The sequence below is a fragment of the Pelodiscus sinensis genome, chromosome 1, assembly GCF_049634645.1.
Source record: "Pelodiscus sinensis isolate JC-2024 chromosome 1, ASM4963464v1, whole genome shotgun sequence".
In the NCBI taxonomy this organism is placed as follows: domain Eukaryota; kingdom Metazoa; phylum Chordata; order Testudines; family Trionychidae; genus Pelodiscus; species Pelodiscus sinensis.
Genome location: NC_134711.1, coordinates 130,830,286 through 130,858,160, shown reverse-complemented (window position 1 = coordinate 130,858,160; position 27,875 = coordinate 130,830,286). Strand labels below are relative to the sequence as shown.

General features: G+C 41.4%; 1 protein-coding gene across 5 annotated transcripts in view; it reads right to left on the bottom strand.

The window, feature by feature from the left end:
* Positions 1 to 27,875, bottom strand: part of FAR2 (fatty acyl-CoA reductase 2) — a 241,065-nt gene that overhangs the window by 40,517 nt on the left and 172,673 nt on the right. For all 5 annotated transcript variants that reach the window (XM_075901421.1, XM_075901403.1, XM_075901416.1 and 2 more), the window contains 4 exons: positions 17,579 to 17,754; positions 14,980 to 15,159; positions 9,148 to 9,325; positions 7,137 to 7,181 (listed from right to left, as the gene is read on the bottom strand). In XM_075901421.1, coding sequence (XP_075757536.1) covers positions 7,137 to 7,181; positions 9,148 to 9,325; positions 14,980 to 15,159; positions 17,579 to 17,754 — 579 coding nt within the window. The remainder of the gene's footprint in view (positions 1 to 7,136; positions 7,182 to 9,147; positions 9,326 to 14,979; positions 15,160 to 17,578; positions 17,755 to 27,875) is intronic.

Below are 27,875 nucleotides of genomic sequence, written 5' to 3'. Positions count from 1 at the left end.
AGTCTGTACAGGATAAACTTAAACAACAACAAATAGTCTGGTAGGCTGTGTCCACGAAAGCTCATGGTACCATCTTCTTGTTTTGTTAGTCTTTAAAGTGCTACCAGACTATTTGTTGTTTTTTAAGTTCATCCAAATAACACTATCTTCTCAGAGTACCTTGCAAAGTGGGTCTACTGTCCATTACCATATAGCAGAAGCTGCAGCAGTACTAGACACTAGACACCCACCCCCCAGACCGGTTCCCACTACTCAATGACATACAAGTCAAATAAACATTGCTTATTGTGACACACCCACCTTTACTTGCATCACTCCAAATGGCACTATCTTTTCTCATCTATTTTTTTTTTAGCAACATTGTTATCTCCTTCAATTTGGTATTTTTAAAAGTTTCCTCATATATTGAATGTGAGTTAACAGATGCTGTGAAGCCTGTGTCCAATTTCATTCTGAGTATTTTTTAAACCACCCAGGATTGCTGACTTGTTTTTTTGGCTCACATTCTATGTATCCAGGCTTGCTACTCCTCTTTTTTCAGTCAATGTCACTGCTAGCTCTGTCTACAGAACATACATTGAAATATTCCTTTTTCTATACTTTGATTTGGTCTCATAATTTCTTTTAGTGTGACAAGTCATCTGGATATGGACTTTTTAACGATAGCTTTGTTGATATAAATCTTTACATTGAAAATCAGAAGGAGCAGGGAGCCTTTTGTACACTAATATTGAGTGTACAGGCTCTAGCTTGCAGTGTGCAATCCTACTGCATCCATTACTACAGTTTCCATCACTATTCCAATGTTTACTGCACAGTTAAAAATAAGATTTTCCTTAGTTAAGAGCCTTTTCTGAATGTTAATAGTCCACACTGATCTGTCTCTCAGTGCCTCATTAATATAATCCTTAAAAGGTCCTGACAATCTTTTTAACTCTGTTGCAAACTCTGTTCACCTTCAGGTGGACTCTGCTTATGAAACCCAAAACACTTAGGAGATAATTAGGGGGTTGGCACCAAGTTCCCTAGAACAATTTGCACTCTCTCTTGAAAAGTTTTGCTTTCTGGCTTTTTCTGCATATTATGCTGTATGTTTTTCCTCCTAACACTCTCAGTAATGGTATGTTTTTCTGAAGGGATCTCATTTAAAAAGCTTCTCCAGCCTCTCTATAGGTGTCTTCTACATCAAAAGTCCTCCACTGTTCCAATTTAGTATGTTGGAGAACTTACTTACAGTAACAACAGCCTCAGATGAACGCATTAGTATGACCGTATCTATTTACCAAACCTGCAGTACCATGACAGGTGTATTCCACGTGTAATGATAACAACCTACATTTCTATAGTTCTTAATGGATAAACAGCCTGTTCGTATTAAGATGCAATTTGAATATAATCCTTTACTGCTATGACTACAAACCACAAATCCTGTTATTCACTGCACAAAGCTGACAATAATAGTTTAATAGTGTAATCAACCTGCATAAAATATAGAACAACAGAAATATACAGTGCACTGCCATTTATTGGAATGTGTTCCTGGTGTAGTACACTGTATGGATGGCCTTACATGAGGCATCTGAGAAACCTGATGAAATGAAGATAATCAATGGGACACAGTAATACCACAGTGCAAAATGTATAGGAATGACAGAGTAGGTCACACTGGTGTGGAGACTGACACTATGTGAAAGAAAGCAGAGTCAAATATAGTGAAAATCTTAAATGACTCAAAGTGCGTGATGGAATCTGCATGAATGGAAGTGTTATGCTTCAACAATAGGAGTATAGCAGTAGGAATATACTCCTGACCGCCTGGCCAGAACGTTGATAGTGACTGTGAGACACTCAGCAAGATTAGAGAGGTTACTAAGGCAGAAATCACAATAATAATTAGGGGATTTCAACTAGGTATCTTCAGATGACTGGGTATGTGTCCTCTGAGGAAGGAATGCAAAGATAAATCTTAGACACCAAAAATGACTGCTTGTTGGACCAGCTTGTTTTGGGACCACAAAAGAGGAGGCACTTTAGCCCCAATGAAGTGGAGCACAGCATCTGGTCCAAGAAGTGAACAGCTCAGAAACAGCAACAATTACGTAATTAAATGTAACAGCCTCGTAGGGGGGAAAATGCCAAAGCAGACCACCATAGTAGCATTTAACTTCAAAAAGGGGGACTACATAAAAACATGGCTGCTAACTGAATAGAAATGAAAGGAATACAGGCAGTCCCCGGGTTACGTACAAGATAGGGACTGTAGGTTTGTTCTTAAGTTGAATCTGTATGTAAGTTGGAACTGGCGTCAGCCGCTGCTGAAACCGATCAGTTTCAACTGCGGCTGAATCTGGATGCCAGTTCTGACTTACATACAGATTCAACTTAAGAAACCCAGGCGTCCCCAAGTCAGCTGCTGCTGAAACTGATCAGCGGCTGATTCCAGGAAGCCTGGGGCAGAGCAACTCTGCCTCGGGCTTCCTGTAGTCAACCGCTGGTCAGTTTCAGCAGCGGCTGACTTGGGGACGCCTGGGGCAGAGCAGCTGGGGTGCTGCCGGGTTGGTCCGGAGCGGCGCTGCGGGACCAACCCGGCAGCCCCCAGCTGCTCTACCCCAAAGGTAGGCAAGAAAAGCCTAGTGCCATGCACTAGCTGCACCCCCCCCCAGCAGACCAGGGAGATGGGGGTGGCGGGACCGCCCAAGTCCTCCACGGCTTTGCTCCATCTCCCTGGTCTGCTGACCTGGGAGATGCAGAGCAAAGCCGCAGAGCACACGGGCAGCAGGACAGTCCAGGCGCGCCACGGCTGTCCCACTGCTGGCGTGCTCCGAGGCTTTGCTCCCCGTCTCCCTGGTCTGCAGGGAGACGGGGAGCAAAGCCGCGGAACACGCCCGCAGGGGGACAGCTCATGCACGCCCGGGCTGTCCTGCTGCGGGCGTGCTCCAAGGCTTTGCTCCCCATCTCCCCGCAGACCAGGGAGACGGTGAGCAGCTTTTCTCGCCCCGGAGGAGGGGGGCGGTGGACCACGGTGCATCTGGGCGTCCCGCTGCTCCTGTCCTCCGGGGCGAGAAAAGCCCCGACGTAAGTCGGATCCGCGTAACTCAGGGACTGCCTGTAGTCATAAGTATGAAATGCTTGCAAGCTGCATGGAAACTATTTTAAAACACCGTAAGAGAGGCTCAAATTAAATTTATCTCCCACCATGCCCCCAAACCATTAAGAGAACAACAACAACAAAATGCCATTGTGACTTCAGAGTAGAATAAGAGGCAGTTAGAGATAAAAAGTATTTTTTTAAATGGAAGTCAAATCCTAGAGAGTAAAAAAGAAAGAAGCACAAATGCTGGCAAGTCATGTATGCAAATGTAATAAGGCTTGCCACAAAACCAAAAAGCAATTAGATAAAGACCCAAAACCAAATGGCAATATTTTTAAAGTATATCAGAAGCAGGAAGCCTGCCAAATAGTCAGAGGGGCCGCCAGACAATTGAAGAGCTTAAGGAACTCAAAGAAGACAAAGCTGTTGTGGAGAAACTAAATGAACTCTTTTTATCAGTCTTCACTGAAGAGGATTGGGGGAGGAGGGAGAGGATATCCCCACACTCAAGCCATTTCTTTAAGGGGAAACCTGAAGAACTGCCCCAAACGAAAGTGGCAAATTTTGGAAATTTTGGAACAAATTGAAAATTAAACAGCGACAAGTCACTAGATCAGGTGGTGTTTCCCCAAAAATTCTGAAGGTACTCACTCTGAAATTGCAGAACTACTTAACTGCGATATTGAACCTGTCACTGAAATCAGCTTCTGTACCATGTGTTTGGAGGGTAGTCAATGTGATGCTTATTTAAAAAAAAAAAAAAAAAAAAAAAAAAAAAAAAAGGCTCCAGAGGTAATCTTGCAATTACAGGCTAGTAAGCCTAACTTTAGTATCAGAGAAATTGGCTGAAACTATAGTAAGGTACAGAATTATCAGACTGGTTGATTAACATAATTTGTGGAAGAAAGTGAACAGTTTTTGTCAGGAGAAATTATGCCATGCTAAGCTATGAGAATTCTATAAGGGGGTCAACATACACGGACAATTGAGATCGTATGGAAATAGTGTACTTGGACTTTCAGAAAGCTTTTGTCAAGGTCTTTCACCAAAGTCTGATGCAAACTGAGCAGTCATAAAATAAGAAAAAAGGGCCTCTCGGATCAATAACTGGTTAAAAAAACTGGAAACAAAGATCAGGAATAAATGGTAAGCTTTCAGAATGGAGAGCAGTAACTAGCCAGGTCTTCTGAGGATCTGTATTGGGATCTGTGCTGTCCAACATATTCATAAATGATTGAGAAAAGGGGGTGAGCAATGAAGGGGCAAAATCTGCCAGTGAGAGAAAGTTACACAACATAAGAAAGTAAACTAGGTGACTGGGCAATAAAAAGGCAGATGAAATTCAATGTTGATAAGTGCAAAGTAATGCACATCGGAAAAATAAATTCCAAAGATACATACAAAGTGATGGATTCTAAATAAGCTGTTACCATTCAAGAAAGAGTTATTAGCGTTCCTGAAGGATAGTTCTCCGAAAACATCTATCTGCTCATTGTACAGTAGAAGGAAAAAAAAATCTAAAAGAATTAGAAACCATTAGGAAAGGGATAGATTGTAAAACAGAAAATATCATAATGTCACTGTAAATCCATGAATGCCATCCTTGAGCATTGTATGAAGTTCTGGCTGCTCCTTCTACATAAGATATGTTAGAATTGGAAAAGGTAGAGAGGAAGGCAACAAAAATGGGGAGGGGTTTGGAATGGTTTCTGTGTGTGAAGAGACTGAAACAGCTCATCTTTGAAAAGAGAAGTGAGAGAAATAGGACAGAGGTCTATAAAATCAGAAATGTTGTGGAGAAAGTGAATAGGAAAGTGTTATGTACCCCTTCACATAAAACACAAGAACTAGGGGTCACCCAGTGAAATTAACAGGCCATAGACTTACAGCAAAAAAAAAGGGGGGGGGCATTCTTCACAGAATGCACAATCACAGGGCAAAAGGGAAAAAAACGTTCATGGAGAATATGCCCATCAGTGTCCATTAGTCAAGGTGGTTAGGCCCATGCCCTAAGGCTGTGTCTAGACTACATGCCTCTGTCGGCAGAGGCATGTAGATTAGACAGATAGGCAAAGGCAAATGAAGCCGTGATTTAAATGATCGCTGCTTCATTTACGTTTACATGGCTGCCGCGCTGAGCCGACAAACAGCTGATCAGCTGTTTGTCGGCTCGCGCGCTAGTCTGGACGTTCCCCCTGTCGACATCAAAGCCCTTTGTCGGCAGCCCCGTTATGCCTCGTGGAATGAGGTTTACCGGGGCTGCCGACAAAGGGCTTTGATGTCGACAGGGAGAACGTCCAGACTAGCGCACGAGCCAACAAACAGCTGATCAGCTGTTTGTCGGCTCAGCGCGGCAGCCATGTAAATGTAAATGAAGCCGCGATCATTTAAATCGCGGCTTCATTTGCCTTTGCTGAACAAACAAATCTACATGCCTCTGCCGACAGAGGCATGTAGTTTAGACGTACCCTATGTGTCCTTAAAACCTCCAACTGCTAGAAGCTAGGACTAAGTGACAGGAAATGGATGGATCATTCAAATTGTCCTGTTCTGTTCATTCCCTCTGAAGCATCTGGCACTGTGAGAGGACAGGATACTGAACTAGATGGACCATTCGTTTGATCCTGTATGGCCATTCTTATGGTTGGGGGGGTAGTGCAAGTTTTACTTTAAAACAAAAATCAAACCAAAGGGAAATGGCATGGAAAAGGATAATGCTTTTCATATTATTATTGATTTATTTTTATAGCATCTTTCTGCAAGGTAATTCTTTAAGGAACACCAGGTTTTTATGGTCCATTATCTTGCACTTTGTTCCATTATCCTGCACTTATGCCTTTGTCACGTGAACAGAAGTTGAGTATAAAATGTTATCACTGGTGTGACTGAAGAATTCTAATTTGGTGTATCTTTTACACACTATTTCCTTGCACTTTGCACACGTAAAAATGATTGCCAAGGAACACAGTGGAGAATCAGACCCACTGTTTTAGTTTGTAGATCAAGTACACTTCATTGTGATATATGTGACAAATCCACATATAATGAGAAACAGTATAAGAACCACCACATTGCACATGTTTTCTGGGAATAAGTGAACCTATGTCTTTGCCTAGAACTGAGTGCTTCCAAATGAAGCACATACAGGTGGTCCTTGAAATGGCATGTGTCGTCATTAAGATTTCTATTTTATGGCACTATTTTCACTCACTTATAACTGTGGCAGATTTGAACTGTTTTGACTGATGTTTTCCAAGCCAGGTATCTGTCTCGGGCTAAAACTCCTTGGAAACTTTCAGCAGAAATGATTTAGTCATTTCTGAGTTTAAGAAAGAAAAAAACACATTGTTTTGCCCACCTTAAAAAATTCTATCCACCATTTCATTGAGAAGCTCTCATGCCCCCATGATTTGGAGCAAGGACTTGGACATTTGGCAGGAGGTGGCCTACCCTCGGGAATCTGCCTTTTGCCAGCCCCTTGAAAATTTGTACGACTTTGACCAACGTATAAGTCTCTGCTCCAAATCAGTAGAGGTTTGATAGAAGCTGCCAGCTAGATTCTCCCAATATTCCATCTGCAGCAAGCATGTTCCATGCATACACAGATCCTACATGATGACAGGATAAGCATGTGGTATCCCCTCAGAGCTCTGCATATGCTTCATCCTGGTTGCCACTGCTGCACTAGGTACCAGAACTCAAATCAGGGAGACTATGCTCCCGGTGCACTTTAGGTAGGAGTCCAGGACCTTGTCAAAAAAAACTGTTTCATCATACAGATACAGGAGAAGGGAGACAAAATGAGCTTGCACAGGTAACGTTCTTTTATTTCCTAACTTTTCAGTGTGTGACCATGCAACCTTAATGTTTTTAAGGTAGTTTTTGTTGTCAGTATGAACAGACAAAGCTATCAGGGGCTGAAAGCATATGCTCACAAAACTGTACTTTATGTGTGTCTATTATAATCTACAAAATACTATCTATAGCATTTTCTGCACAACAATTATTGATCAAAGGATTTTTTTGAAGTTGTAACTATACATACCGCAATAATCATTCCGCTTGCTCCATTGAAGTTGTCAATCCAACCCTACAAAAATGGGAAACGACATTTTTTATTATTTCTTTAAACAGTATTTAGCTCATACAGTCTTTCAAAAGGGTTACAGTGCTGTGGTGTGGATGAAGTCATTTAATTAAAAAGGATGCTAGTTTAGCTGGGACAAATGCCAGGAAGCAATAGCATAAAGTACTGATTTTAAATAAAGGATACATGTTAAATAGACAGTTTAGTTTGCAATTTGTGATACAGTCTTTGTTTTAAAGATCACCACTTTAGAGTGATAATTTGACTGTCCCCCAAATCTGATTTTCCAAATTCCATGTAATCTCAGTATTTATGCAGTCATCCCATGCTTATAATTAGTACCCTGAGTGGATACAAAATTGGTATCTGCATCTGCAAAAATGATCCCTGGATATCCCCCTCCCCATCCACAGATTCGGACACCTGTGGATATAAAGTAAATATCCACAAATTTGCAAGGTTCTAGATGCAAAATTTGTATCCATATCCACAAAAATGAGCCACAGATATCTGCATCAATATCTACAGATGCAGATACTCATGGATATAAAGTAGATATCCACAGAGTTTCACACCTCTGCTTATAAAGATCAGAGTGGCTTGCCTGTGTAAGGGTCAGATTGCAGGCAATTGATTTGATTTTCTGAGGTGTTCAAAGGACAGGAAAGAATAATATTGAACAGCACTCTGTTGCAGTAAGGAAAGTCACATCTTGGGGGAAGTTAATGTTAATGCCCCACTTTGACCTTCCAAGATGGGCATTTTGGCCCAGATCCAAGGTGGTGTCTGAACTTTGCTTGATGCCACTCAGACAGTGGGGCTATGTCTAGACTGGCATGATTTTCCACAAATGCTTTTAACGGAAAAGTTTTCCATTAAAAGCATTTGCGGAAAAGAGCGTCTAGATTGGCACGGACGCTTTTCCGCAAAGCACTTTTTGTGGAAAAGTGTCCGTGCCAATCTAGACGCGTTTTTGTGCAAAAAAGCCCTGATCGCCATTTTCGCGATCGGGGCTTTTTTGCGCAAAACATATCTGAGCTTTCTACACTGGCCCTTTTGCGCAAAAGGGACTTTTGCCCGAACAGGAGCAGCATAATATTTCCGCAAGAAGCACTGATTTCAGACAATAGGAAGTCAGTGTTCTTGCGGGAATTCAAGCGGCCAGTGTAGACAGCTGTCAAGTTTTTCTGCTTTTGCGGAAAAACTTGCCAGTCTAGACGCAGCCCAAGAGATGTAAAGGTGACTAAATCACCTATATGACCAAGTACAAGCCTAGGACATGTTGCACCTGCTAATGCCAATGCTATACTTGGCCTAAAATATTTTTTCCACTATATAAATGTAGCTGCATTCAGTTGCATGTGTGATATGCCTAATATTTCAACATTTCCTATAAATGCACATCTGGGAGTTGCAGAATGCCATTTTATGTCATCAGAAAGATATTTAGACCCTGTTTCAAAAAACCCCTTACAACTGGCCCTACCTGGCATTGCTAGTAGACTGCTCAGTATAAAGGTCAGGGATTGAATGTGCAGGAAGCCAAACTTACCCTGTGAGCCTGAGGAGTGTTCCCCCACCTTGTGCTGAGGTACATTAGCATCGCAGTGGGGAGAAGCCCTCTGGAAGCGAGACCTCCCTCTCCAGAATGGCAAGTCCAGCATTTCCCACCAACATTAAATCCAATTTATTTGTTTGTTTTTTTTTTAATTGCCCCTTTCAACATACAGATGTGAATCTTTTTCCGGAGACATTGATTGAGTCATGACGTTCTGCACCACATGCTGCCCAATCCCATCTCCCACTGTCCTCCCTGGGGACTTTGAAGAACCGCATCTAAGATGACCAGCAGGCATCTTTGTAACAAGGGTTGCCCCTAGGCAGTAAGGCTGGATGCAGAGCAGGAGCCTCAGCTGGATCTGGAGAGCACTCAGTGGGAAACTGTTAACAGAAGGGTAATCAGGCTTACTGGAAAAGGCTCATGCCAGCTGGCTCCCACGATGGATGGCCTGATGATGGCAATGTTGAAGTGCTCTTTCTGTTGCTGGACCAGGTACTCTGCCAAGGCTTTGGTGTAGGTATATGTGTTGGGCCAGTCCCCAATCAGCTTGGGTGTGATCTCTTGAATGATTGATTCATCCATCCACCTAGAAGAACAAAGGAAAGAATTCTGTTAACATAAGCAACACAAACAGATGAATGAAAGGAGGAAGACAACAGCTTTGTCAGTGCACTCTGCTGTCTACAGCTTCAAGACTCTTAGCTTCAGCAGGGAAATCAACAACTAGAATACTTTTAGGCTAAAGGAGGAATAACTGGCAAGCACCGTACAAGACACAACCACAGAGATCCATGGCATCTGGCACATAGGGAATTAATACTCCTTTATAGGGTAATAGATTTTAAAGCCAAAAGGGGCCATCAGATCAGCTATTCTGACCTATATTTCCTAAGTAGAAACAGGCAACAATTTTCAGCTACATATTTTTTCTCCTTTGAAGTGAGTTTTTCAGCCAACAGCCCAGACTGAAGAAGTCCTGCCCCAGCCAAATAGAGCTAAAGAGACAGGACTTTCATAGTCTAAAAGCCTGGAACTATCATCTTTGGCATATCAAAATCAAGGGTAGATGCAACCAGTTTGCACACATTCCTCCAAGGGAATGAGACAGCTGAAGCTCTGTCTACGGTAAGATTTTTTTCACTTATATAACTACACCAATTTAGCTACACCAGTGAGCCACTGGGATAAAATCCTGGCTCCACTTAAGCCAATGGGAGTTTAGACATTTATGATAATGGACCAAGGATTTCAGACTAGATATAGATGTGCTGCACTAACACTGTTTACTGATGAAAATTTCCCTAGTCTAGATGAGTCATGATGAAAGTTCATAACCTGGCCCTATTCGTCCCCAGCTAGGCATGAAAAATGTTGGTACAATTTGATTCCACCAAAAGTTTAGCAAGATTAGAAACGTTTAAAATGTCAGTTATCCACTTCAATGATATTGTAGTTGCATTTATTATATGAATATGTGCCATTATGACTTTATTTGCATGCTGGGCTCTTCCCAAAAATCCACATCCCCTGTCTCCCAACACTAAAACAACTTCCTTCCCCCAATTTTCATGTGTTTTGTTTGCTCTAGCCAAACACAAAGGTTTGGCCTCTTTTTTCCCCAAGGTAGTGAGGCTCAGTGGATAAGCTGAGCCTGCTATTTGAGAGACCTGAGTTCTATACCAGAGGTAGCTTTGTAGAGCCTCTCTTATCCTCGGTATCCCCATTTGTTAAAGGAGATGAATTATATTTGCTTTTCCTTCTGCCAAAAGGCATTTTATGGAAGTGAATGAATGCTAGGCTTGCTCAGTGAAAGACAGAAACCTTGCCTTCAGTCATAGCTATGATTATGCATCTGTATTTGCTCCATAACACTGCTTTTGTTTTCCCAATGTAATTGAGCCATCATGGGAATAAATCATAAGGAGTACCAGGGCCAATTTACCAGATGTTGCAACTCGTCCATCTAAAATATACTGTCAAATGCCCAGCTAACATGCCCTGTAACTACATCAATATCTTGGATATGCCTTCATGTCATTCTGAGTTCACAACTGTGATATAATTAATCAGTGTTTCCATCATGGAAGCACCAAACCGACAATTCCTTATGGCCTTATGCTTCCCTACATTTTCTGTGACCTACATTCAAGGTTTTGAAATGCTAACTCATGTAGGAACTGCTTCTGCTCACTGTTTTTGGTGCCTTATGAAATCAAAGAAAAATGCTGTGGCTAGCTGTCCATTGCTTCCCTGCTCTACCAAATAGACATGGAATTTCCCCCCCGAGAAAAAGTGACTTTCTGGGTTAAGGTTTTCCACTTAACACAAATAAGATGCTCCCTTATGTAAATTAGAACTGACCTCCTTTTACATTTCCTATGCTATTATAACCAGGGACAGTGAGCACTCTGCTTTAGTTCACATTTTATACACTGTGCTGTGCTCCTTACCTCAGTACACCTTCCAAAGCTGATTTCCCTCAGCTTTAGATTAAGACAAACCTTACTTGATGTAGTAGATTATACATTTCCTCTATTGACCTGGTGACAATCAGAAGTGTGACTTTTTGGTTTGCACAGATTAATCTTAAGGTTTCAGTTATATCATATTTAAAACCAGGGAGATAAAAGGAGGAAAATGGGAAAAGAAACAGCTTGGAGCTGTGACCAAGGAGTGTAGCTGAGTAAATAATCATAAATACAAACTAAATCTGTCATTGAGAGTTAAAGGATCTGTTAGTTAGCTATGACTGCAGGGTCATGCCTTTTAATAGCTTTGTAGAAATTCTCTTTTCATATTGGGCCTATAAAGCTTCGTAAAATTCCCATTACACAGCATAATAGCCAAAGTCCTACAACTGTAGAAACATGAATCTGAATGACCTGTTCCTGTTTCTACTGGTACTGGCTACTATAATCCTGAACAACAGGGGCACAGCAAGGCAGTAATGTATTGCCATCCTCAGACATACAGACCTTTAAGAAATTGTCTGTGACATTTAAGAAGAGAGACATATAGATGCTTGTTCAGTAGAATGCTTTAAAATCAGTTTTCAAGTGATAGAAATGTAGCTGTGTTAGTCTGGTGTAGCTGGAAAAAAATACAGGACTATGTAGCACTTTAAAGACTAACAAGATGGTTTATTAGGTGATGAGCTTTCGTGGGCCAAGTGAGTTATAAGATCAAGAACACATATTCCTGCGCATCCAGAAATATAATTTATGCTATCATGTGCCGAAAGTGTCCGTCTGCTATGTACATTGGACAAACGTCTCAGACACTTCGCCAAAGGATCAATGCCCACAAAACAGATATTAGACAGGATCACAAAGAAAAAACAGTTTGTCATGTCAACCAGAAAGGACATTGTCTCAACGACTTGATTACCTGCATCCTGCTTCAAAGGCTTTTTAAGACTGCACTTGAAAGAGAATCCTCTGAACAATCATTCATGCTCAAATTCGACACTTTACACTTAGGTTCGAACAAAGACTCTAATTATCTTACCCATTACAAAGACAGCTTCCCCAATTATCACCTCTAATATCTTTAGCTCACAGACATTTACCCCCCACCCCCACCCCCTTCTGTTCTGAAATTTGATTTGTCCTTTTCATATGTGTTCATTTTTTTAAATTGTATCCTTTGGTATATATGGTTGTGACAATTTTCTTCCACTATTTGATCTGAGGAAGTGGGTCTGGCCCACGAAAGCTCATCACCTAATAAACCATCTTGGTAGTCTTTAAAGTGCTATATAGTCCTGGTTTTTGTTCCAGTTTTCAAGTGGGCATTTGATATAGCTATGAAGGGACACTCACATCTGGCTGCATGTAACTTGTCATTTCTTATCCCTTTTTGCTGATACCATCCATGTAATTCTTTGGATATATGTGGGATGGGGAAAAGGATTAAAGGGAAAATTTCCTTACCTATTAATTATTTTTCTTTGAGCCCTTCTGGACTCATGCACAGCTTGGATATAGTTCCTCCTCAATAGCTGAAGAAAGGATAATACAGTAGTCTAAGACCATCATTCCTGTGTCTGTCCTCCTGCCCATTCTTTGTCTCTCTCCCTGAACCAATCAATTCTCTGCTTCTCACATTCCCCCTTAGTCTCCTGGTGCCCACCTACCTTTGTATTTTTCTTATTTTTCCGCATCATAAGTCCCTGCTCTTGACTTTCTCCCTCTTACTTTCCCATGTACCTCTGCAAACACACCCACCCCAAGTCTCCTTCTTGCACCCTTACGGTTTCCAGACCACTTTCCAAATTAAGAGCCACTGATCCTTGCTGAGGGATCCTGAGCTTCAGAGCCTTAAAAATCAATATGAGGCAGAGGTTGTTTTTGCTATGGGCACCCTTTGTGTCACCTGCAAAGGCTGCAGGGAAGTGGCAGCCATCTTAACTGAGGGCAACCAGTGGCTTCCATCCCATTGTGAGCAATGGAAAACAGAAAACATGTTGTGTAAGGACAAGGTTCACAAGAATGCCGCCAGAGTTCAGACAACCATGAGAAAGTGCGAGACAAGAAAATCACCAACCAACCAACCAAACCACACAGCCACCAAGGACTGAAAGCTGTATAAACTGCTGAGGCAAACACAGAGCAGAACAGTGAAGCACCAACACCGAATCCTCTATCTCTCTGAGGCTTTCCTCATTATTCTCTTTTCCTGTGCAACCTGGAGCCTGCTCTAGAGGCAGATTTACACAAACGTATTGTCAGAAATTCCTTCTGGCTTCTGAAGCTCATTTTGTTCTTTGCTCAGGTCTTTTTTCCGAGCCAGCACTTGCTGGTGACAGACAATTGAACTCTGCAAACTGGCATACCCCAATGTGAGTGGTGAAGGCAGGAGGTACTGATATAATTAAAGGAATTTTTAAGTTATTCTGACTCCATATGCTGGCTGGGGAGAACTATATTCAAAACTCCAGGCTGTTAGAGAAAAATCAAAGACAGAATAATATTTGACATTACATTTTCTGGTTAGTACTCAGAAAGTGAAATCAATTTCTCTTAGCATACTGGGATTCAAGGGCAAAAGCCAATTTCTGTTCTTACCTAAAAGAAAAGGTGAGCAGATACTGTTAATGCCCATCTCTGAACAAGTCAGAGGGAAAAGAAAGCTTACACCTGCAACCTGGGCTAATGGCTGGCAGAATTAGAGCTGATATGCAAATGGAAAATGATTTGCTAAGGAAAAGGATAGCAGAACATACAGCTGTGGGGAAGTTTAGTTCTTCTCAGGAGAAGGCTTCTCTGGGACCCCTGTGAGCAAGTTTTGTTTTTATTTCTAATTATCCAACCATTCTTTTTGCTCTCCTGCAGATTTACTGAATTCTCCAGCTGAGCTGTGATTTTCAATAGAGAATGAACCTGGCCCTGCAGATGGACACAGAGAGAAAGCAACTGGAAAGGAACCACTAGAAAGCGCTGAACTCGGCAGTCTGGGCTCCTGGTTCTTACAGGGTTAGAGTGAGGTGTCATCATTTTAAACTGCTTCTGAAATAGTTTAAACTGATTCACTCCACTGAAATAAGTGAAGTTACACTGATTAACTATAGGATAATACAATGGTGAATCATGCTCACTTTCAGAAGAGATACAGCTCCTATGGAGGGAGCAAGAGCATTGGGATGCAGAGAAGAAAGAAGCACTGTGCCATTCTCACTACCACAAACAAGCACCATCAGCTGACTTCATGATGGACTATAAAGAATCACATGCCACAATAGAGAAAGACTATGGAAAAAATAGCTGAAATATTAGAATTAATATATCTGCATCATTGTATTGTATTTCCTATTCAAAATGAAATCAAACTACAGTTGGAAGGTCAATCCAAATGACAATCCAATGGGACTTTTACGGACCTTCAAATAAAGACTCAGAGGTATGTTTCTATTGCTAGTATTTCCAGAAAATGTAAATAAAAATAGATTGAAGGGGAAGACCAAAAATGCTAACATTATGGAATACAATCACATTGGAATGATTCTCCAAAGAGTATTTTGAAAGCTGATCTCTTGAAGATATTTGGAATTCAAGTTATCAGCTCCTGGTGTCTCCTTCTTCTATTACACACCCACATCACACCACGCTAGCTGCTGTGGAAGTGTGCGGAGCACTGCAGCTATAACAGGTCTGGGGGAGGTTTGTGAGCAATCCAGGTTTTGTGCAGAGGTGTAGCATCACACTAGCATTAGAAAGGAAAGCTATGTCTGTTTCTACTTACTCCACTAAGTCGCAGAGCTTCTTGGTCTCAACAGGTGGAGGGTAGATGACTTCATCGATATTTCTCCTATTACAATTTGCATAGGCAGTGGAGATGTGGATAAAGGCCTCAAGCTTCTGCATCTGCCGGGCCAGCAACAGGAGCTGTTGTGTGCCCATGACATTCAGCAGCAGGGCATGTCTAGACAAGGGCAGAGAAAAACAAACAAAAGGAATTCACAGGGAATGACTGTATTAAAATGACACATACAGTACTGCAAACCACTCCTCAGAGGCAAATCTCCACAGTGAAGATAGAAGAGGAAGTTTAAATGAGATGCAAGAGGCAAAATTAGTTTCAAACCTGTAGTGTTTGAATTGTCTACTATATATCTGCAACTCTTATCAAAAACTATAATGCAGGGGTATTTGCCTCCAGTCCAGTAGAATGGGAAGAAAGTTCCTCTTTAATTTTTTATGGAAACGAAAACTGACAACATCTCTTTGCAGGCATGTTTGCTGAACAACCATTCCACCCCAAGGTAAATACAAGTATTTAAACAGAAGAAAATGAAGTGTTGTTCTTACTGACTTTTTAGGTCCATTTAGTATTGTCAGGATTTGAATTACATAAGCTATATCAACATACTAGGAATTCCAGATAAATACCAGAGCAATGCTCCTATACAGAGCAATGAAACGATACTGGAAAAAGCCAAAGTTACAGATACTAAAACTAGTGAATCAGTTGTGGGGAAGAGTTGTCAAAGGAGTAGGGAAAGAGGGTACCAATGTGAAGGTCCTCCTTGAAACACTAAGAATATGTGCAAAGTGTTCTGGTGGTTGTCTGCTTGAGTTCTGATGGATACCTGCTCTCCCTGTACCTGAGCATGATTGCAGACTTCATATTAGAGGAAATGTGCTCTCCTCCATGGAGGCAGAGACATTGGGAAAGATGGGGACAGTTTCAGCAAACTTATCAGCAGGAGGAGCTTTCAGATTTTTTGGAGAAAAAAAAAAGAGGAACTCTAACTCAATTCAGCTGGGCTGGACAGAAATACCCTGAGTTATAGTTGTTGGACAAAGAAGTACATTTAAAGTAATTTATTTTACATGCAATACACCATATTACCTAGTCTAAAGTGTAGCCAGATGAGTAACAGTGCACTGACAATTCTGGGGAAAAATGGTTTTGGAGAAATTAAAATTATTTTTAAAAAAGTTCAGCAAATAAAACAAGGTTGTTCAACTCAACATACAATGTTTAATTTTGATTTAAAGTTTTAAAAACACTTAAAAAATATAAGTAAAAGAAATTCTGAATAAAACAAGTAATTTCAAATTTAACAATCATAATATTTACTTTAAAAAATATAAAAGCAAAATATTTCAGCATTTCCCTCCCTTGATGTGAACAATTTGGAGAAACCAACATGAACTTGCAAAACCTTTCACAGTAGCCAATTCCATTTTTTTTTTAAATAAAAAAGTTTTGGCTGAAAAAAATTCTCTCGATTCTACCTACAATCTCATCTTAACAACCTTGTGTTTGGAACACAAAAACATTTGATCTATCATGCCATATAGAATCAACAGTCCACGAATTCCACTATCTTGCCCACAGCAGGAACTCACCCTTGCTTCAAAGGAAGGCAAAAAATACATACCACATTCATACAATGTTCTGAGGGGATTCCCACCTGGCCCTTGTAGTGTTTAACTAAAAATAGTTATAGTAATAATAAGTGGGGGAAAGCCCCTCATTTGATTGATAAGGAGACATAATCAATATAATGTATCAGAGAGGGACATTGAAACTCTTTTGGGGCCTGTATCTATGACCACAATCATATCATCATCATTATTAAAGTTGGACTCGAAGGTACTAACCATAATTCAGACCCCATTATTCTAGGAACTCTTTTGTTAATATGTGACAATGTACAAACCATGTACTTCTCAAGGAAATCTAAGTTACTGGAACAAAAAAGAGGACTGTGTAGCACTTTTACACAGTTACTGGCCATCTTTTTAAAATGTCTCATTACAATTAAGAGAACATTTCCAAAGCTGGGTGAATATTTTAAAATGTGAAGGCACCTGGTGATTTGCTATTTAAATTATTCTACTTCAAAAATATATAATTTCTCTCAAGTTACTTTTAATGAAAACACAGGACCACTAACACTAGCTGTAGAATCAAAGATAGTCTAGATTCATTTCGCTCTCCTTCCAGATAGCTCTGACAAAATATTGCAGAGCCAACTCATAGCACCCTCCTGCTGATCCAGTTCTGGGGCTGCACTACAATCCCAATTTGTAGTACTCGCTTTTATTCTAATCCTGGGCTCCATGACACAATGCCAAAGTACTTCTATCTTGACATGTCTGTGTGTGTTTTGTAAGGTCGGGCATTCATGGTATTTTAGATAGTCACTAATTTGAGCTCTTGAAATTGTACATCCAGTCCTGAACTTACGTAGAGTTTGAAAACGTATGTAAACATTAAATATTGTAATTGTACAAAAAGACATTGCATAGTTTCTCAGATGGCGTGTACCCCAGTTAAAAGCTAAATTCTGCTTAATCAAAGCAAAACAGCATAGAATAAAGGAACATACTTTAGTGGCTCATCAAAGCGAACTGTTGCTGCACAGTGGAAGACAATATTGACCCTGGACAAGAGCTCTTGTGAGTCCTTGGTGCTGATGGCCAGATTTGGCTGGGTGAGTTCTGAATTAATAGGTTTAATCTTCTCCTGGAAGTTAGGACAATCTTCCCGGACTCTGTCAAAGACCTAGAAGCAGAAACACAATGATCAGTGGCTGTCTCACAGACTATTGCTATCAGTCCTATTAATGGTAATTTCACTCTGATTAACAGCCCATTTGCATTTGTATTTGCATCAGTGGATTAAACTAACATGACTGATATTGCCAGATGTGACTGTGGCAAGAGGTATTTTATTGGGGCATGCAGGCTGATAAATAATAACGGACTTGAATGTCAAAAAACCTGAGAGTGCCTTCCAGAGGATTTGAATAGAGGGGAGTTGGCCTGCTGCAGAATGAATAAAGCATCCCTTGTCTCCTGCCATGCCGCCACAGTGGCTCTGCAACCCCCTGCACACAATCTGGCTAGCATGCACCAATGGAGCTATGTGGCCACTGCTTCCTCCTCTGGCAGCTGTCCCTCTAGACGCTTATATGAACAGGGAGGGGACATGAGGGCATGGTATAGAGTGGGACAAAATTAAAGCCACATTAGGCTCTGTTAGCTTGCCTACTGATTCTACAAAGGGCTTGAGGGGAGGAGGGAGACAATAAGCACCATCTTGCCCCCAGCTTTCCTAACATTGCCTGCCAATTCGCTCTCACAGCAATGTAGTATATGAGTCACTGTCTATCCTTTGCATGGAGGTTCCTCTTCATGCAGCTTCTCAGAGACAAGTGAGCTCAGCATAAACTACTTTGCATTTACATGCTGCCTTTGCTAAGGTCTCAAAAGAGTGGAGAACTAGAATACCTATGAAACCACAGAGGTATAACCTGGTCAGATTTCAGAGTAGAACCATATTTTGAGGAACACTTTTTTCATTCTTATTAACGACAGGTTATCTGCCCATAACAAGGAGGAGGGGATAAGGTTGTGTATCTTTCCATTATGATGATCCCTGTTGTCATACATACTGTCCTACCTGTGACTTGTTCTGTGCTTACGAAAGGGTACGAGCTATTTGATTTAAATTAAACATATACTAAATAAAAAGAGGTACAAATATATTAAATTGTAACTAAAGCAAATATTCTTTCATCTGACTAAGGATTTATCGTCCTTCTGTTCAGTTGGTCAAAAAACCCAGATAAGCGTCCAGGTCTGCAGCAATATAGCAATGTCTGGGATATGATCAGTCTTCTCCCTAATACAGCGTGTTGTTTGCTATGTTTCTTTACTTCAACATAGAATAATAATTAAAAAAAACCACTAGAAGTGGAAGGGACCTCAAGAGGTCATTGAGTCCAGTCCTCTGCCCTCATGGCAGGACCCAGTACTGTCTAGACTAGTGTTTCTGAAAGTATTCCATAGAATCACTCTCAGAAACACATGAACTGGCTGCCCCGGTTTGTTTATTTACTGGCACCATGGCTATGGAGCCTTGTGGCTTTCATTGGCTCTATTTCGTCCTTTGCAGCCAAGGGGAGCCGCGGGAAGTAGTATGGGCTGGGCTACCATTTCCCACGGCTCCCCTTGGCTGCAAAGGACAAAATGGAGCCAATGGGAATCACGAGACTCCGTGGCCATGGCACCAGTAAATAAGCAAACAGGGACGGCCAGTTAATGTGTTTCTGAGAGTGATTCCGTAGAACACTTTCAGAAACACTGATCTAGACCATCCCTGATTGATGTCTGTCTAACCTGCTCTTAAATATCTTCAGAGATGGAAATGCCACAACCGCCCTGGGCAATTTTTTCCAGTGTTTAACCACTCTGACAGTTAGGAAGTTTTTCCTAATGTCCAACCTAAACCTCAGTTGCTGCAGCTTAAACCCATTGCTTTTTGTCCTATGCTCAGAGATCAAGGAGAACAATTTTTTTCCTTCCTCCTTGTGACAGACACCCTTTTAGATACTTGAGAACTGCTATCATGTCCCCCTCAGTCTTCTCCTTTCCAAACTAAACAAGGCCAATTCTTTCAGTCCTCATTCATAGCTCATGTTCTCAAGACCTTTAATCATTCTTGTTGCTCTTCTCTGGACCTGCCCCAATTTCTCCACATCTTTCTTGAAATGTGGTGGTCAGAACTGGACACAATACTCCAATTGAGACCTAATCAGCGCACAGTAGAATAGAAGAATGACTTCTCGTGTCTTGCTCACAACACTCCTGTTATGCATCCCAGAATCATGTTTGCATTTTTTGCAGCATCGTCACACAGTTGCTCATATTTAGCTTGTGTCCACTATGACCCCGAGATCCCTTTCTTCAGTACTCCTTCCTAGACAGTCACTTCCCATTCTGTATGTGTGAAACGGACTGTTTCTTCCTAAGTGGAGTACTTTGTGTTTGTCCTTATTAAACTTCATCCTATTTACCTCAGACCATTTCTCCAGTTTGTCCAGATCATTTTGAATTCTGACCTTGTCCTCCAAAGCAGCTGCAACCCCTCCCAGCTTAGTATCATCTGCAAACTTAGTAAACGTACTCTCTATGCCATCATCTAAATTGTTGAAGAAGATATTGAACAGAATATATGGAGGTGTAATCTTAATAAACAAAAAAACTCCAAATAAGCAAGTTAACAAGAGCCTGGACATAAGGATGTTTCATTTTTCCAAATTTAACACCGTTCTCAGGTATGTGTGGAGAGTGGTATTTTAGCTATGGAAACTGGGTTGTCCCTTACAACAACAAAATCCTATACAAAGTACAGGCAGTCCCCGGGTTACATGGATCCGACTTACATCGGATCCCTACTTACAAATGGGGTGAGGCAACCCCACACTAGCTGCTTCCCGCCAGCAGACCAGAGAGATGCGGAGCGGCTTTTCTCAGTAGACACCTCAGCTTGAGAATAAAGGACTGAGGGAAGTGAGGTGTGGGAGAATAAAACTGAGCTCTGGAGAAATGTTTGGCTAGAGTTTCCCCTACAATATGTACCAGTTCCGACTTACATACAAATTCAACTTAAGAACAAACCTACAGTCCCTATCTTGTACATAACGCGGGGACTGCCTGTATTTGAAATGGGCAAGATTTTCAAAGGCACCAATGTGAGGTTGGTGCTCAATTCCCATTTAGTTTCAATGGGAGTTGGGTGCCCTAATGAGCTTTTGGAAATATCCCTGTGTAATTTGAGGGTCTAAAGAGAAAGTGCCTTAATCTGCATCATTTAAATGTCTCAATATATGAAGGATCAGTACATAAGTCCTGATGAGAAAAAAACTGAGCTCTCTTTTGGATGAGAGGTATTGTAATACTAAAGTCTTGACCACTTGCGGTCTTTTAAGATCTCAAACCTGATTCTCCATTGCCATGTCTCTTGTCTAGTCATTTACAGTGGTGCAAAAAGCGTGTGAAACTCTGAACTGGAGCGAGTTAACGCTCCAGTTTGTGCAATTACATCCCGCCTACAGCTAAATTCCACCTATTGTTCCCATAATGTATACGATTTTTCTTCAAAGTTTCTCCTAACTGTTGTGCAACATTGCTTCAGGCTGTTGAGTTTAACTCCAAAAGATTCCTTGCATGTCAATGAAAGGCAAGGATATTTCTAAATGGAAGTTTGTAAATCGGTATAATGCTTTGGAATCCTTTTGGGTGATAGAAACTTGGTAAATCCTACCACTTGAACAGTTGTTTCATCAAAGTCTGTTACTCCATTTAAGGAATCTGAAGGTCTAACAAAGACTCAGACTGTAAAGATTTAAAAAGAAGACACAGCCAATTTTATGCTGCAGCTTTTAGCTTGAGAAATGACTAGCATACATAGTCAGAGTATGCTAGGGTTAGGCAATAATTTTGAACAGTGATTATCAGTTGAAACTGTGATCAGTTGAATTTTTTTTTTGAGACTTCATAACTGTTCAGGCTCCTTCCCTTCAGAAAGTATCTTTAAAGGTAAGCAAGTATTTAAAAGACAGATGTGTCAGTTTGCTTGCCAGCTGGAACTGCTAAACTTAATACATAGAGTTTGTACAGTGTCAGAGGAACACCCCAAAAGGCTGCTTTTAATTCAGCATACAGCAGAGAGAAAGGAAAAAAGTGTTTTTTTTCCCCCACACATGCCACCTAATTGCCACAGTTAAAAAAAAAACAGGAAAATGTATGCTGGTATGTCATGGTTTCAGTGTAACTTATTTCTTCGGATTGTCATACTGGATATGTTCATGCCTGCATAACAAGCCATCATAAAACCCACGTGCTACTTAAGTGCTATCAATCCTCAAAAGTCCTTACGTGGGACTTATGAGATGTATAAATCTTGTGCTGGTTCTCTGCAGAAGGGCGAATTTCATTCCAGAATCTGCAGAATTGTTCTTATTCCTTGCCTCCAAATTTCCCTGTCCCTAGTCAGTTTCCTGGGATTTAAATTTACTCAGTTTTACATGCTTTACAGAGTTGCATCAGGGATCATTCCTAATGCAATGCATCAGCCGAAAACATCTGCATGCTGCGTGTTCCAAATGTTTACTCTCGCTTTCTATTATCTACCCGAGGCTTAATCTCACTTTCCCAAGAGAGAGAGGAAAACACAATGCTTTGTACCCAACACCCATCCCAGAGGGTGAATATAATTCATAATTGCTCCTTCCCATCAATCTTTTAATTAGAATGATTGCTGCATAATTCAATATAAAAGCTTCAGTTAAACAATTCACCTCAGATCACCTGCAAAATTGAAAATAGGAACTCATCAGGCCGTTTAGCATCTCAGGGTATGTCTAGACTGCATCCCTCTGTCGGCAGAGGGATGCAGATTAGGCAGGTCGACATTGCAAATGAGGCAGGGATTTAAACATCCCATGCCTCATTTGCATAAAAATGGCTGCCACATTTTGCCGACTCAGCACTTTGTCGGCAAAAAGCGGCAGTCTAAAGGGGGATCTGTCAAGAAAGAAAGCCTTTTTCGAGATATCCTGTAAACCTCCTTTCAGGAGGCATAAGGGATCTCTCAAAAAAGGCTTTCTTTCTCAACAGATCCCCCCGCTAGATTGCTGCTTTTTGCCGACAAAGTGTTGAGTCGGCAAAATGTGGCGGCCATTTTTATGCAAATTAGGCCTGGGATACTTAAATCCCTGCCTCATTTGCAATGTCGACTTACCTAATCTGCATTCCTCTGCCGAAAGACGGATGCAGTCTAGACATACCCTCAAACACTTAAACCCAGTGTTTTTACTCAGGCAAAATTCCCAGTGAAGTAATATTTTTAAGTAAAGACACTAAGATAGGGCCTAAAATTTCACCTGCTTTAAAGGAACGCTGTCAAAGCTGGCAGGATCACTTCCGTTTTCAGATAGCTGTTTGCAGAAGGCTGCAGTCTTTTTTTCAGATGTGGAACTCACTAATTAGCTATATCTTTATCGCCCATAGACAGGATAAGTGTCATATGCTCCATGCAGGGCACAAGGCCACTCAGAAACTTTAGCTAGATTAGAAACAAGGGCTCAGTGTGCTTAACACTGATTCCCACAGCAAGCCTATTACACCAGTGCTCCCCCTCCTCCCTGCCATCTGTACTGGTTAGCAGTTTATTTCTAACTGCCAGGCAGAGTGCTGTTTTTAATCCTTACGGGAGTGATCTCGTGAAATGCTGAATGCTGAGGCCCTGATCTAGCAGACTCTCATGCACTGATGGGTGGGTTTGGGAAGTGCTGGACACAGAGTATGAGTTGTCATCGTCCTCACTTTGGAAGCATTGACTCTTTCACTTTAGCTGTAGCAGCTCACACTTTCAGCTCCAAAAGTCCCCAGCATGTGGGCCAACAGCCCTTTGCATGTGTTTAACTAGAACCATATGGGCAGCTGAACATGTACTTATATGATTTGCTGGATCAGGGCCAGAGTGCTTGGCACATTTCAGGGTTCAGCATTAAGACCCTATATGGTCTGGGGCCTGACTCTGGGTGAGACTGCCTCTCTGCCTCTGTGGTACTAAAGTAGTTGGACAGTCTGAGCTACCAGTCTCCTACTTTCACTGGGAGGTGCTGGTGATTTGTATAAAAAGACCCTGAGCTCTGCAATGCGTTCCCTGTTTGGTATGACAGACTCTGTGTCTGCAGATCTTGAACACGTGCCATTTTACTAGACTTCTGTGAAGGGAGCAGGGAAAAGATAAACTTTGAAGAGTGCAATACCATAAAGCTGTTAAATTGAAAGACGTTCAGAGAACAGCAAAATAAATGATAATAAGCATGAAATGTATGATTTGTGAGGAAAGATTAACAGGACCAAATCCACAGAGTTTGACTAAATAGATGATAAAAGGAGTAAGAAGTAATCTGTCTACAAGTATTTAAAAGTAAACACCAAGAAGGGGAAAGAATTGTTTAGCATAATCCAAGGGATCATCTACATTGAGAGATTTTGTTTGTGAGGAGCAAATGAGTCTGTCTGTCCATCCACTTATCCAAGAACATCTCCTAAACGGTAAGAGCTGGGACCACCAAATTTGGTAGGCAGCTTCCTCTTATCATAGCTTAAAGCAAGGTCAGGGTTTAGTTGTGGGGAGCAGAATACCCCATGCATATAGGGATGCATGAAACCATATAGGAGAGAGATAGAATCACTATCTGCCAGGCACCTTTTAGAGAGTGATGGGGCTGCAGCTCCCTTTCCCACATTCTTATGAGAACACTGCTGGCTGTTCCCTTTTGTCAGGGAGCGAGAGGAAAGTGCACAGTTTGTTCCATTCCTCAATCTGGCTGGGGAATGCAAGAGGCAGACAAGCCTGGACCTGCCCCAGCCGGGGAAACGAACTGCTCCCGAGCTGAACCCTCTGCAGCAGCAGCGGCCATGGAGAGGCAATTTTTCCCTGGCCCCAAGCTGCTGCCTTGAGACAGGGCTGGGGCAGTCATCTCTCCCTGAGGTAGCCTGCACACTGAACCCTCATCCCCAACTCCACCCCAGAGCAATGATTTAAATCAGTGTCTCTCACAGTGGTCCACAAAACCACTTTGAGAAACCTATTAACTGGCCGCGTCAGTGTGTTTACTTAATGGTGCCATGGCCACAGAACTTCATGACTCCCATTGGCTCTGTTTCACTGTTTGCAGCCCAGGGAAGCTGCAGGAAGCAGCATGGCCATGGCCATGGCGCCGGTAAGTAAACACATCAGAGCAGCCAGTCAAAAGGTTACTCAAGTGGCTTGATTTAAATGAAGAAAAACAAAAGTTAATTGAGTTAAGGACCCAAGCAACTCCAGGTAAATCTTCTAGTAATTAAATCATTAATTAAAGATAAACTAAGTAAATTAAGCAAAGGAAAGTTTAGGTTGAATGTCAAAGCAATATCAAAACAAAATCCATTCCCAGCAGTGAGCTCCATTAGCCTGCAGAGTATCTCAGAAAGCAGGTGATGGAAAACCAGTCATCTGAAGAAGTGGGCTGTGCACACGAAAGCTCATGATCCCATCTACATGTTTCGTTAGTCTATAAAGTGCTACCAGACTATTTGTTGTTTTTTAAGCTTATCATTTTGTTTGGGATATTTAAAAGTAATTTGGACAATAACCACTGGTGTATACAATGTAGGGGACAGTCTCATCATGATAATATATTATCTTGTAATAAGAATATATTTATACTATGCCTCCCTATTTAGGTCTAAATCTAATTTCTGTGAAAATCTAGCCCAATTATAAATGGACACAATGAATCAACATGCCAAAATTTTAGAACGATTTACTCAAGTTACAAAAATAGCTCCTCAAGAGCTGGAATGATCTCTGCTTTCTATTTCTAATGAAAAGACCTTACCTAACACATCCCAGTTGTGTTTATTGCTAATAAACCCATTCCAATAGTCTGCAAAAATTGTGTGTGCCTGGTGCCTACTTTTAGAACTTCCATTATAGCAATATTCTCAGTTAATTAGTCATCTTACCAACATCAGATAATTAATCCACCATTAATTTTAACATGGCCTATTCTGCTTAGCCAGACAATGTGTGCAAACCATAACCTGAGTAGTGTTAACCAGGGATATGCTGTTGCCCTTCTCCTCCATCCCTTTTGTTGCTTCCTCTTCTCTCCTGAGATTTACTTTCAACCCTGATTTTTCTCAATGTAAACGAGGCATAATTCATCTCATCAGTCATTAGGGATTCCCTGATTATCAGGCAACAACTCACTTTTAATCATATGGAGATTACAGCCTTTTCTTAAGTAGAAGTAGAGCAAGTGCCGAGAAAATGCACTACCCGGTGACCAATAACTAGCGAACAAAAGAGCTGATTATTCCAAGGCAAATAGTGACAACAGAGATACAGAGAGGATGAAACATGAACTCTATTCTGGGTCAGCAAAGGCTAATGTGCCCAGCTAGCTACTTAAGATGTGCTTTTAAATGCATGTTCTTGCTGTGAGTATAGCCCTCCACTTTCTATTTATAGGCGGCCTCTTAATTATCATCTGGAGAAAAGAAAACCAGTATCTGCTCCCTAATTTCTCCTCTGCTTTGTAAGAGCCCTTGCAAATATAACCTTATAAAGAGAGGTAGATATTAAAGACTATAAACAGGAAAGCTTTCCATGGTGTGTGGTACTATCATGCAGGAAGAAATACAAGGGTCAAAGTCAGATGCTTTTAGTCATAGTCACATCTCATGTCTCACACACACCCTTGTGATCTCTATGCCCTATACTGAAATGCATTGCCATCAGAACTGATAGTGTGACTGATTATTTTAATGACTTTCAAAAGCAGAGGAGAAATTAGGGAGCGGATACTGGTTTTCTGTTCTCCAGATGATAATTAAGAGGCCGCATATACATAGAAAGTGGAGGGCTATACTCACAGCCAGCCAGACAACAGACACAGGTATGGACATTGATACAATGGAAAGAACAGACATGAAGGCAGAAGAATTCAAACAAAAGGTAGGTGAGTTTGTCAGGAACTTTTTCTAGTGATTTGTCCAGATATTGTGTAAATTGCCCAAATGATAGTTTTCCCTATTTCCCATAAGAGACCATTCCAACTTCTAAACAGATCTTTTACCTTGAAAGTAGCCTTTCTGAAATTTTCCCAGACTAAAATTTTCTTCAATTCATTTCTATCCACTATCCTAGTTACACTTCAAGGTTTCAAATGAATGAGGGGAAAAGTCAAAAGGGAGTCAGCAGCTATCAAACAGGCAGCACAGGAAGTGGGCAAGGACTAGAACTCTACACTCTTTCCTCTTCCCTTTCTGCTTCAATCTCTCTCTGAAGAACAAGTATTGATAACTCCTCCAGCCTTCATTTGCCTACTTACAAATGCCGTCGTCAAAATGATCCAGTCTCTTCTAAAATCCAGTCAAATTATGACTGTCTCTGCTTTTATTTTCAAGTGGCTGCTATAAGTTCCTTTTCAGGCACCTTGTACTGGTAGGAAAAATAAAAAAATCGGAGCTGTTTAGTGGATCTTTTCTTCTGCATCACATAGCTCTTGAGCTCAAAAGTACCTGAAGGCTAACTCGCTACTCTACGCATCTGTGGGTTTCACCTACGAAAACTCATGCCCAAATCAATCTGTTAGTCTTTAAGGTGCCACAGAACTCCTCGTTATCTCTGCTCTCAGGAATTCTCCCTGAGGAGGAATTGTAACCTGAGCCTTCAATGCAGTACATGGGCGGCAGGTTTGTATAATTTTTGGTGGTGCTCCATTAGCCACGTCCCCCGGCCCCCGTTAGCCATACCTCCTGACAATCTTCCCCACGTTAGCCACGCTCTGGAGGTAACATGCTAGGGGCAAGATGGACACATGACCAGAAGTAAAAGGTGTCATGTCACCCCTCTCAAAGGGCTTTTCCCGCCATCCTCCTAACAACAGGGATTAGTTTGGCCCCCAATGTGTGTGACATTAACTCTGGGGCAGAGAGGCTAGGGGAAGTGTTCCCTCTAAGAGTTTCCTCCCATGAGCAGAATGTATATCCGTTAAGACCAGTGCAGTTACTCCTCACTCACACCAGTCAGCAGGAGGAGAAATGGGGCTCACTGCCTCTTGGTCTAGGGATATCCAGGGCCCCTTTGCCTGACTCAGAACTGAGAGGAGAGGGCTGAATCCAGAAAGTGTGAGAACCACTGAACCAGAGTGAGCTGTAGAAGGCAGGCTGGAGAGTTTCCCCCACATAATTCCCAGAGCAGATCTGAAAAATAACCATTGTTGATTTTAACATTGTCAGTGATGGAGCATCGGCCCCCCGGTAAAATGTGCCACA